This window comes from Leptopilina heterotoma, unplaced genomic scaffold (assembly GCF_015476425.1).
Source record: "Leptopilina heterotoma isolate Lh14 unplaced genomic scaffold, ASM1547642v1 Lhet_123, whole genome shotgun sequence".
NCBI lineage: Eukaryota > Metazoa > Arthropoda > Insecta > Hymenoptera > Figitidae > Leptopilina > Leptopilina heterotoma.
This window is the reverse complement of record NW_025110842.1, coordinates 2,301,842-2,314,312: the sequence shown is the minus strand read 5'-3', so window position 1 is coordinate 2,314,312 and position 12,471 is coordinate 2,301,842. Positions and strand designations below refer to the sequence as shown.

General features: G+C 20.5%; 3 protein-coding genes across 3 annotated transcripts in view; 2 read left to right on the top strand and 1 right to left on the bottom strand.

Annotated features, from left to right (window-relative positions):
- The first annotated feature begins 49 nt into the window (after positions 1-49).
- Positions 50-607, top strand: LOC122512159 (cytochrome c oxidase assembly protein COX19). Its single transcript, XM_043627865.1, has one exon. The coding sequence runs from the start codon at positions 230-232 to the stop codon at positions 485-487; it is 258 nt and encodes an 85-aa protein (XP_043483800.1). The 5' UTR covers positions 50-229; the 3' UTR covers positions 488-607.
- Positions 608-3,482: 2,875 nt separating this feature from the next.
- LOC122512152 (phosphopantothenoylcysteine decarboxylase) lies at positions 3,483-8,008 on the top strand. The gene is made up of 2 exons (XM_043627852.1): positions 3,483-4,472; positions 7,823-8,008. The coding sequence occupies exons 1-2, from the start codon at positions 4,047-4,049 to the stop codon at positions 7,991-7,993; spliced, it is 597 nt and encodes a 198-aa protein (XP_043483787.1). The 5' UTR covers positions 3,483-4,046; the 3' UTR covers positions 7,994-8,008.
- Positions 8,009-12,032: 4,024 nt separating this feature from the next.
- Positions 12,033-12,471, bottom strand: part of LOC122512717 (matrix metalloproteinase-2) — a 141,282-nt gene continuing 140,843 nt past the window's right edge. The window contains exon 10 of the mRNA XM_043628732.1: positions 12,033-12,461. Within this exon, the coding sequence (XP_043484667.1) occupies positions 12,190-12,461 (272 nt within the window). The 3' untranslated portion in view covers positions 12,033-12,189. The remainder of the gene's footprint in view (positions 12,462-12,471) is intronic.

The following is a 12,471-nucleotide window of genomic DNA, read 5'->3' as shown; positions in this document are numbered from 1 at the left end:
GGCGGACTTTTTGTCCAAAAAAAACTTTCCACACAGACTGTACTTGTTGTTCTCTCTTCGTTACTCTTCGTGTTCGTTGATTCGTTCTTCGTTTTCGTCACTTTTCGTCGCGTAGTTTATCGAATTTTACCCCTCGAAAAAAATATCTTTTTTTCTATTTTCAAAAAAAGAAGTGTCAAATGTCAAAAATCAAAAAATAGGAAAAATTGTGAGTTGAATAAATAGTGTGATGTCCCAGCACGCGTTCATACAAAAAAGGTTTATCCCGGTACCACCTGAAAAGGGCAGTTTCCCACTGGATCATGAAGGGCTTTGCAAAAGTTTAATGATTAAATATATGCGTTGTCTTGTCGATAATAAAAATGATTCTGGATTGTGTCGAAATGTTACACAAGATTATCTCGAGTGTCGAATGGATAATAATCTCATGGCACGTGAAGAATGGTCTAAACTCGGTTTCACTGAACAGATGAAAAAGGAAACGTAATGACACATTGTTTTCTCTCTTCATTCAACGAATATACTTATTATATATATATATTTCAAAGACAGCAGACAAAAAGAGATATCCTTTTAAATATATACTTAACTATTATAAAAAATAAAATCAGAAATTTCGAGAACTAGAAGAAAAGATTAAAAAAGAAAAAAAAATCATCGACGAATCTATTTTCGAAAGAGAAAAAAAATATATTTCAGTAAATCGTGTTATTGTAGTAGAGAATTATATATATACATACGTACTGCGCAAATCACTGCAAAATAGTTCGAGAAAGGTTAGAAAATTTTGATTATATTTATTTGTTTGTTTATATATTTTTGTTTTTTAATTTTTTCGAAAATTCAATTATTTTTAGTATTTTCAATTAAATATCTTTAAAATTCAATTATTTTTATAATTTAGAAATAAAATTCTCTCAAATTCAATTATTTTCAGAATTTATACATAAAAATTCAATTATTTTCAATATTTTCAATTAAATTTTTTCAGAATTCAATTATTTAAAAAATTTACAAAAATAATACTTTTGAAATTTCAATTTTTTCTAAATTTGGATTTAAAACTTTTGAAAATTCAATTATTTTTAATTGTTTTAGTGAAAATTCTACAACATTCAATTATTTTTAGTATTTTCAATTAAATATCTTTAAAATTATATTATTTTCATAATTTAGAAATAAAATTCTATCAAATTCAATTGTTTTCAGAAATTATACATAAAAAATCAATTATTTTCAATATTTTCAATTAACTTTTTTCAGAATTCAATTATTTTCAAACTTTGCAATTAATATTTACGAAATTACAATTTGTTTCTGAATTTGCATTTAAAATTTTTTAAAATTCAATTATTTTTAAAATTCGCAATTACTTTTAACCAAAATTTAATTATTTTCAGATTTTATAAATAAAAATTCAATTACCTTCAATATTTTCAATTAAAGTTTTTTAAAATTCAATTATTTTCAAAATCTACAAATAATACTTTCGAAATTACAATTTTTTTTCTAAATTTGCATTTAAAAATTTTGAAAATTCTATTATTTTTAATTTTTTTGGTTAAAATTCTTCACAATTCAATTATTTTAAAAACTTAAAAATAAAATTCTCCTTAATTCAATTATTATAAAACTTCTGAATTTTAAATTCATCAAAAATTCAATTATATTCAATTTTTTTTATTAAAATTCTTAAAAATTCAATTTTTTTGAAATTACATATTAAATTAGAATTCTACAAAATTAAATTATTATCATAATTATGAATTAAAATACTTCAAAAATTAAATTATTTTCAAAATTTACTAAATAAAAATTTTTGAAAATTTAATTATTTTCAATGTTTTTAATTTAAAATCTTTTAAAATTCAATTCTCTTCAAAATTATGAATCAGAATTATACAAAATTAAATTATTTTTTAAATATTAACTTCAAATTCTTCAAAATTCTAATAATTTGCATAATATTTTATTTAAATTTATCAAAATTAAATTATTTTTTTAATTTACAAATAAAAATTTATTAGAATTAAATTATTTTCAAAATTTAGAATTAAAATTCTTCAAAATTCAATTTTTTAATTTACAAATAAAATTTTTTTAAAGTCAATTATGTTACAAATTTTTAAATAAAATTCTTCAAAATTCAATTACTTGCCAAATTTGTGATTAAAACTAATCAAAATTTTTATTATTTTCAAAATTTAAATGTAAAATTCTTTAAAATTTTAATTATTTTCTAAATTTAGGATTAAATTTTTTAAAATTCAATTATTTTCTAACTTTCGAATAAGAATTTTACGAAATTCAATTATTTTTAAAACTTACAAATAAAATTTTTTGAAAATTCAATTATATTTAATATTTTCCAATTAAATTATTTAAAATTCAATTCTTTTAAAAATTTCGAATGAGACTTCTTTTAAATTTTAAATTACTTGGGAATTTTCAATCAATATTCTTCAAGACTCAATTATTTTCAATATTTTTAATTTTAAATCTTTTAAAATTCAATTCTTTTCAAAATTTAGAAACGGATTTTTTCAAAATTCAATTATTTTTAAAATATTGAATTAAAATTTTTCAAAATTTATTTATTTTTCCAAAATTTAAAATTAAAATTTTCTAAAATTTAATTATTTTCAAGATTTAGAATTAAAATTTTCTAAAATTCAATTATTTTCAAAATTTAAAAATAAAAATTGCAGAAAATTCTATCATTTTTAATATCTTTTAATTGAAATGCTTAAAATTTTTGAGAATTAATTTATTTTCCAGATTTCTTGAAAATTGGAGTATTTACAGAATGATAAATTAAAATCTTTCAAAATTGTATATTTTTTGCCAAAGTTTGCAATTAAAATTGTTAAAAATTCAAAATATTTCTAAAATTTTGAAAAGAACTGAAATATTTTTCAAACAATTTCAATTAAATTCCTTATAATTCTTATTCGAAGAATTATTTAATTATTCTCAAAATATTAATAAATTTTTTTTTGAAGAATACAATTTTCAATAATTTAAACAAAATTCTATTATTCAAGAATTAAATTATTTTTTATTCAAAATTAAAAGCGTTACAAAGATTATATGATTTTTATTTGACATAAATATTATTTTTTAAAAATTTGTAAAAAAAAACGTAACAGCAAAATTGTAGAAAATAAGAAAGTTTTAAAAATTTTTTCTTGACTGAATTCGAATATTTTTGCAAAAATAGTAAAAATTGCAAAAATAGGAACACATAAAAATATTTTCCTCACATTTTTTGCGATTAATTTTAAAAAAATTTCTTTTTATTTCAGATTATAAATTGGAGTTTCGGTACACACAAAAAAAAACGGGCATATCAACAAGCAAAGGGCCAATTTTTTTCCTGACAAAAAACTGCCAATTTTTCGAGAGTTTTGACCAACAAAAAGAAAAGAAGAAGACTTATTTTTATTATCGCATTTTCTTGTTGATTGTTTTTTTGCATTTGTCTCGACACTGCCGACGAGGAGCAATTTTTCCATTTTCTTTTTTTTGTCGAGAAAGAAGAAGAATTTTTTCTGTAAAAAACGAAAATTACAAATTTCGAGTCAAGAAATTTGCAAAAAAAAGAACAAAAAAAATTTAGAAGAATAATTGCAAATTGCAAAAGAAAAACAAAAATCGAAGAATAATTGGAAATTGAAAACAGTGAAGAGAATTAGAAGAAAAATATTGCTAACAGCGAAGGAATTTAGAAGAATAATTTGACAATTGTAGAGAAAATTTTAGAAGAAGAATTTGCCAGTTGCGAAGAAAATTTAGAAGCAAAATTTATCAACTGCAAAAAAAAAATTTAGAAGAATTTTCCAGTGGCAAAAAAAAATTTTAGAAGATAATTTGCTTGCAGAGGAAATTTAGAAGAAGAATTTTTTCTGTTGTAGAAAAGAATTAGAAAAGAATTACAAGCAAAAAGAGTAAATTTTAGAAAAGAGCAAGTAGATAAATATTTGTTAATTAATTGTTAATAAAAACGAGACTGGATTGATTTTTTGTTCTCCCATTGAAACAAAAGAATGGCATGCACGTCGCGAAAGAAAATTTTGATCGGCTGCACGGGTAGTGTTGCAACGATAAAACTGCCGCAATTGGTTGATAAATTGTGGCAGCACAATTACGATATTCGAGTTGTGGTGACGGAGAGGGCGAAGCATTTTCTCAAGGATGTTAAACTGCCGATTGGAACGCAAGTACTTTCGGACACCGTTGAATGGGCCGCATGGCAGGATCGTGGCGATCCAGTTCTACACATTGACTTAGTTAAATGGGCCGATTTATTTCTAATAGCGCCATTAGATGCCAATACGCTTGGTAAATTAGCGAGCGGTATTTGTGACAATATATTAACGTGCGTTGCACGCGCTTGGGATCCCAATAAACCCCTTTTATTCTGTCCAGCGATGAACACCAGAATGTGGAATCATCCCGTTACTGAACCTCAAGTAAGGAAATGTTTTGAGAAAAATTTATTTTTCTATTCTGGCCTTCCTTGGATTCTGTGACTTTTATTTTGAATATTATCACAAAAGAAATCGATTTTTACGATTTATTTTCGAAAAAAGCGATTTCTTTCTATTATTTTTACAAAAAAAAGTCGTTTTTCCGACGATTTTTGATTTATTTTCTAAAAAAAGCGATTTTTTAAAATAATTTAAAAATAATTCGAAAATAGTCTGAAAAATCGACTTTTTTTTAAAAACAATAATTATTGTTTTTAAAAAAAATCGATTTTTCAGACTATTTTCGATTTATTTTCGAAAAAAAGGATTTTTACGACTATTTTCAATTTATTATCGAAAAAAGCAATTTCTTTCGATTATTCACAAAAGAAAATCGTTTTTCCGACGATTTTTGATTTATTTTCTTATAAAAAGCGTTTTTTGAAAATTATTCATAAAAGAAAATCATTTTTCAGACTATTTTTGATTTATTTTCTAAAAAAAAGCGATTTTTTAAAATAATTTAAAAATAATTCGAAAATAGTCTGAAAAATCGACTTTTTTAAAAACAATAATTATTGTTTTTAAAAAAAGTCGATTTTTCAGACTATTTTCGATTTATTTTCAAAAAAAAGGATTTTTTACGACTATTTTCAATTTATTATCCAGAAAAAAGCAATTTCTTTCGATTATTCACAAAAGAAAATCGTTGTTCCGACTATTTTTGATTTATTTTCAAAGAAGCGATTTTTTACGACTATTTTCAATCTATTATTCAGAAAAAAAAGCTTTTTTCTAATTATCCACAAGAGAAAGTCGTTTTTCCGACTATTTTCGATTTATTATCTAAAAAAGTGATTTTTCAAAATTATTTTAAAAAAAGTCGATTTTTCAGACTATTTTTGATTTATTCTCGAAAGAGCGATTTTTTAAAATTATTTTTTAAAAAAAGTCGATTTTTCAGACTATTTTCGATTTATTTTGGAAAAAAAAGGATTTTTTAGGACTATTTTTAATTTATTATCGAGACAAGCAATTTCTTTCGATTATTCACAAAAGAAAATCGTTTTTCCGACTATTTTTGATTTATTTTCTAAAAAAAGCGATTTTTTAAAATTATTTTTAAGAAAAGTCGTTTTTTCAGACAATTTTTTATTTATTTTCAAAAAGCGATTTTTACGACTATTTTTAATCTTATTATCCAGAAAAAAGGTTTTTTCTAATTATTTACAAAAGACAGTCCTTTTTCCGACTATTTTTGATTTATTTTCTAAAAAAAGCTATTTTTTAAAATTATTTTTAAAAAAAATCGACTTTTCAAACTATTTTTGATTTATTTTCAAAAAAGCGATTTTTACGACTACTTTTAATCTATTAATCTTTTAATCTATTTTCGAAAAAAACCAATTTTTATATCTATTTTGAAAAAATATCGATTTTTCAGACTATTTTTGATTTATTTTCGAAAAAAAAGATTTTTTACGACTATTTTCAATTTATTCTCCAGAAAAGCAATTTCTTTCGATTTTATTTGAATCGAAAATAATTGAATTATGTAGAAATTTAAATTTAAAATTTGAAAATAATTGATTTTTTCAAATTTCAATTGAAAATTTTAAAATTAATTGAATTATGGTGAAATTTAAATTTAAAATTTGAAAATAATTAATTTTTTTAAAAATTTTAATTGAAAATGTAGAAATTAATTGAATTAGGACGATTTTAAATTGAAAATTTTGAAATTAATTGAATTATTGAAAATTTTATTTAAAATTTTGAAAATAATTGATTTTTTAAAAATTTTAATTGAAAATATAGAAAATAATTTAATTAGGACGAATTTAATTTGAAAATTTTGAAATTAATTGAATTATTGAAAAATTGTATTTAAAATTTTGAAAATAATTGAATTATTGAAAAATTTTATTTAAAATTTTAAAGATAATTTAATTTTTAAGAATTTTAATTGAAAATGTACAAAATAATTTAATTATGACGAATTTAAATTGAAAATTTTGAAATTAATTGAATTTTTGAAGAATTTTATTTAAAATTTTGAAAATAATTTAATTTTTAAGAATTTTAATTGAAAATGTACAAAATAATTGAATTAGGATAAATTTTAATTGAAAATTTTGAAAATTTTTTAATTTTTGAAAAATTTGAATTCAATATTTTAAAAATAATTGAAAAAATTTAATCGAAAATATTGAAAATAATTGAATTTTTATTTATGAATTTGGAAATTAATTTAATTTTGGTGACTTCTATATTTTAATTTAAAAAAAAAATTGAAATTCTAAAAGTATTAATTGCACATTTTAAAAATAATTTAATTCTTGAAAAATTTTAATTCAATTTTTTTTTTAATTGAATTTTGAAAAACTCTGATTTTAAGCTTTGAAAAAAATTCAATTTTAAAGAATTTTAATTCTAAATTTTAAAAAGAATTAGAATTTTGAAGAATTTGAATTCGATATTTGAAAAAAAAATTGAATTTTGTAAAATTCTGATTCTTAATTTTGTAATTTTAAAAGATTTTAAAATGAAAATGTTGCAAATAATTGAATTTTAGAAAATTTTGAAAATAAATGAATCTTGAGGAATTTTAATTGAAAATATTGAAATTGATTGAATTATGGAAAAATTTATTTTTAAATATTGAAAATAATTGAATTTTTAAAAATTTTAATTGAAAATATTGAAAATAATTGAATTTTTATAAATTTTAAATTGAGAATATTGAAAATAATTGAATTTTTTAAAATTTTAATTGAAAATATTGAAAATAATTGAATTTTTAAAAATTTTAATTTTAAACATTGATAATAATTGAATTTTTGAAAATTTTAATTGAAAATATTGAAAATAATTAAAATATGAAACATTTTTATTGAAAATAATTGAATTTTTGATGAATTTAAAATTCACAATTTTTATAATAATTGAATTAAGGAGAACTTTATTTTTAAATTTTTTAAATAATTGAATTTTTAGGAATTTTAACCAAAAAAATTAAAAATAATAGAATTTTCAAAATTTTTGAATGCAAATTTAGAAAAAAAATTGAAGTTTCAAAAGTATTACATATTTGTTTATTTTGAAAATAATTGAATTTTCAATTTTTAAAATAATTAAATTATGAAGAATTTTAACCAAAAAATTTGAATTTTGAAAAGTTTTTAAAATTTTAAAGATAATATAACTGCAAAATTGAGACAAAATGAAAAAAGAAACAGAAAGATTATCCCATCAAATAACTGAATTTCAAAGACGTAAAATATCACTCTACTAGAAATAAGAAGTTAAAATTTTTTTTTTGAAAAAAAACCTTATTTTCTTCTTCTTTAAAGGTTTCTCTGCTCAAGTCCTGGGGGTACAAAGAAGTCAGCTGCATTTCAAAAACTCTAATGTGCGGTGACACTGGAATGGGCGGAATGGCGGAAATTGATACCATTGTACAGATGACGATACGTTCTCTAAATCCCTGGGATCCCTACTCACCACCCCATTTAAAGCGTTAGCATTGTTCTTAAAAAGAAAATAAATAACTGAATAAATAAATAAATAAATAATAAATACAAAATACAAAAAATATAAAAAATGTTGCGCATGCCAAGATGTTATATATTACAAAAAAAAACTAAGAAAGAAATGAATAAAATGAGTTAATTGTGTTCAAATTCAACGTTTCGTTAATTTCTCTCCTTGTCCAAACTTTAATTATTATTATTATTATTAATTATTAATAAATACTAATTATTATTATTAATTACGTACATTTTTTGAAAATTTTACCCCCTCCCCTAAATTTTATTACATTAGCGCCATTTTTTCTATTGGCCTCCCCATTAAAACCTTATTTAATTTATATTAAAAAATTTCGTCAATAAAAATAAAATAAAAAATTTTTTTTATTATTATACGAATTATTTTACAAAAACGAATTTTTATTACAAAATAATTAAAATACAGACGATTTTAACAAAAATGAAAATATTATTTTGCTTTGACAGAAAATCAAAATATTGTTAAAAATAATAAAATTATTAATTAAATACTAAATTAAAAAAATGAATTTTAATACTTTAGACTATTAGAAAATAAAGATACATTCAATATTGTTAAATATTTTTATTTTCTAGATCATATTCTTGCTAAAAAGTGAATTGCAATTTTCAGACGAGTGAATATGCATTAATAACAAAGTTCGATAGTAAAAAGTTAAAAACTGTCAATGAAGTTGTCTATCTAGTGAAATCGTTACTTCTATGGTTGTAATGAGTTGACAAAAATCGAAAACAAAAGTAGTGTCAAAATAAGGTTTTTCTTAATGACTGTGTTGGAAAATTTAACCGAAAAAAGTAGAATTTCTGAAAAAAGTGTCAAAGAAAGCTCGTCTTTAATGACTGTGTTGGAAAATTTAACCGAAAAAAATAGAATTTCTGAAAAAATGGCGAAAAAAGGTTGTCTTTAATGACTGTGTTGGAAAATTTAACCTAAAAAACTAGAAATATTGACATAAAATTTTTCTATTTCCTTTATATACTTAAATAAACTATTTATTATATATAAACTATTTATCTCAAATAAACTTATTTTATTTATTCTTTCACTTATTATATATTTTTTTTCCTTAAATTCTGATTTTTAATTTTGAAAATAATTCAATTTTGAAGAATTTAAATTGAAAATGTGTGAAATTAATTTAATTTTGAAGAGGTTAAATTGCAAATTTTTAAAAGAATTGAATTTTGCAAAAGTTTAATTACAAATTTTGAAAACAATCCACTTTTGAAGAATTTTAATAAAATGCAATTTATTATTAAATATTTAAATTGAAAGTAATTAAATTTTGCAGAATTTCAAGTGTAAATCTTTAACATGATTGCATCTTGAAGAATTGTAATTTAAAATATTAAAAATAATTAAATTATAGAAAATTTTAATTTTAAATTTAGAAAATAATTGTATTTTGAAGAATTTTAATTGAAAATGTTCAAAATAATTGAATTCTGAAAAATTTTAATTGCAAATTTTTTAAATAATTCAATTTTCGAAAAACATTAACTGTTAATTTTGCAGAATATAATTTTAAATTTTCAAAATTATAAAAATTTTGAGGAATTTCAATTAAAAATATATTTAAATAATTGAATTTTGAAGAATTTTAATTAAAAATAATTGAATTTTGAAAAATTTTAGTTTAAAATAATTGCATTTACAAAATTTCAATTGTAGATTTTGAAAATAATTGAATTTTGAAGAATTTTAATTAAAAATATTCTCTAAATAATTGAATTTTGAAGAATTTTAATTGAAAATAATTGAATTTTGATAATTTTAATTTTAAATAATTGAATTTGACAAAATTTCAATTGTAAATTTTAAAAATAATTGAATTTTAAAGGATTTTTATTTAAAATATTTATATATAATTGAATTTTGAAGAATTTTAATTTAAAATAATTGAATTTTGAAAATTTTAATTTAAAATAATTGAATCTGACAAAATTTCAATTGTAAATTTTAATAAGTAATTGCATTTTGAAGAATTTCAATAAAATGTAATTTATTATTAAATATTTAAATTGAAAGTAATTGAATTTTGCAAAATTTCAAATGTAAATTTTTAACATGATTGCGTCTTGAAGAATTTTAATTTAAAATATAAAAAATAATTTAATTATAGAAAATTTTTAATTTTAAATTTAGAAAATAATTGAATTTTGAAGAATTTTAATTGAAAATATGTTAAAATTAGTTTGATTTTGAAGAGTTTTAATTGTAACTTTAAAAAAATCAAATTTTGCATAATTTCAACTGCAAATTTTTATGACAATTCAATTATGAAGAACTTTAATAAAATGTATTTGATTTAAAAAATTTTTTAATTGGAAATAATAGAATTTTACAGAACTTCAATTGGAAATCGTGAAAATAAATGAATTTGGAAGAATTGTAATTAAAAATATTTGAATTCTAGAAATATTGTTATTAAATATTTAATTTTTCCAGATCTTATCCAAGTAAAAAAAGTGATTTGCAATTTCAAGACGTGTGAATACGCATTAATGCTAAAGTTCGGTAGTAAAAATTATCAATGAACACGCCTATCTAGTGACAACGTTACTTCTATGGTTATAATGAGTTGTCAAAAAGCGAAAAGCGAAAACAGTGTCAAAAAAGGTTTTTTTTTAATGACTGTGTTGGAAAATTTAACCGAATAAAGTAGAATTTCTGAAAAAAGTGTCAAAGAAAGGTTGTCTTTAATGACTGTGTTGGAAAATTTAACCTAAAAGAGTAGAAATTCTGGGGTCACGCTTTTTCGGACTGATTTTGACCCCCTCCCCCCCTTCGTCACATTTTTTACATACAAAAAAAAATTTTTTCCACACTTCGTCACACTCAGCTTGACACCCCCCCCCCCCACCCCTAGGAGTGTGACGTAGTTTATGAACGACCCCTCTGATTAAAATTCAGATATTAAAAAGAAAGTTTGTCTTTAATGACTGTGTTGGAAAATTTAACCTAAAAAACAAGAAATATTGACATATAAAATTTTTTTTTATTTCCTTTATATACATTCAAAAACACGTACAAAAATTCGTAAAGCGTTTTATTTTGTTTTCCTCTCAAATAAACTTATTATTTATTTTTTTTTCACTTATTATTATATATAATATTTTTGTTCCGTAGCTTATTTTTATAAAAAGTTAAATAAAAATTTATTTTTAATTTCTAACTAAAATAAAAAATACATAGTTTATTTTTCTTTCTTTTTTTTTAATATAGAAAAGAAAAGAGAAACACTATTAATTATTAATTTTCTTGAAAGTGTAATATATAAATATCACAGTTATAAAACTGACGGCAGTCATTTTTTTTGCCATTTATTTAAGTGGTCGGTTTTCTTTTAAGAGCAAAAATTATTGCATCCTTTTTTTCTTTAATTATCTCCTAAAGTCTTATGTATATTTTAAAATGCACTTAAGTTCTTTTTTTAGGAAAAAAAAGCGTGTCAGTGACTTATAGAGAAAAATGCTGTTTAGACTTATAAATAGAATTTTTATACATTCTATTTGTACTCGTAAATAGAATTTTAATCTCGATTTTAATGGCAAAAATTCTACTTATGAGTATAAATAGAATTTTCTTTTTTTATTGTGCGCTTTTTTAAAAAAAGAAATTTCGAAAAAAAGATCAATTTTGGAAAATAAACGGCTCTTAATTTGCCTTCTCTCTCGGAATGTTGCGATTCATTTCCATTTATTTCCATTTATTTCTTTTGATCTTTTTCTCCTTTTTTTTGACAATAATCGAACTTTATCGACAATTTCTTCTAATTTTACTATATTTTACTTTATTTTTCGTTACTTTATTCTTATTTACTATATTTTAATTTTTACTAAATTATAAAACTTAATAATGTCTTGAATTATTTCTAGATTATTTTTTCTAAAACAATTTCAAAAATTGTTTAATTTTAATTTTTTTTTCAGTTAATTATAATTATAAAAAATTAGAGACAAAATTTTCAGTCGTAATTGAGAATTAAAAATATATATTGCACTAAGAGTAAATTTTTTTCGTTTTGTGAAAAAAAGTAAATTTTTTTTCTTTTTGAAAAAAAGTAAATTTTTTTCTTTTCGAAAAAGAAGTAAATTTTTTTTCTTATTGATTTTTGGAAATAGTTGATAATATAAGGGAAAATTTGACGTTATAAAATATTTCTTATCATTAGATTTCGAATGAAAAGAATTGTGGTGAATGTAAGAAGGAGATAAGATAAAGACGATGTCGAGGAAACGGAGGACGAGCTGATTTTTAAATTGGTTCGTCTTCTTGGCGTCTCGTCTATATCATTTGAATCCCCATCTGAAGGGCAATTCATCCAGAAAACTGAAGACAATTTCGGTTTCTCGTGTGCCACTCTCATTCGCATATCGTCAAATTCCCAAAAGTATTTGCCTTTAAAGAAATAAGTTTTGCCTGGAAGAAA

Coding starts and splice junctions, on each gene's coding strand:
- LOC122512159 (XM_043627865.1), top strand. CDS start 230: ATGTCCCAGCACGCGTTCATACAAAAAAGGTTTATCCCGGTACCACCT.
- LOC122512152 (XM_043627852.1), top strand. CDS start 4,047: ATGGCATGCACGTCGCGAAAGAAAATTTTGATCGGCTGCACGGGTAGT. Junction 4,473..7,822: donor ATCCCGTTACTGAACCTCAA/GTAAGGAAATGT, acceptor TCTTCTTTAAAG/GTTTCTCTGCTCAAGTCCTG.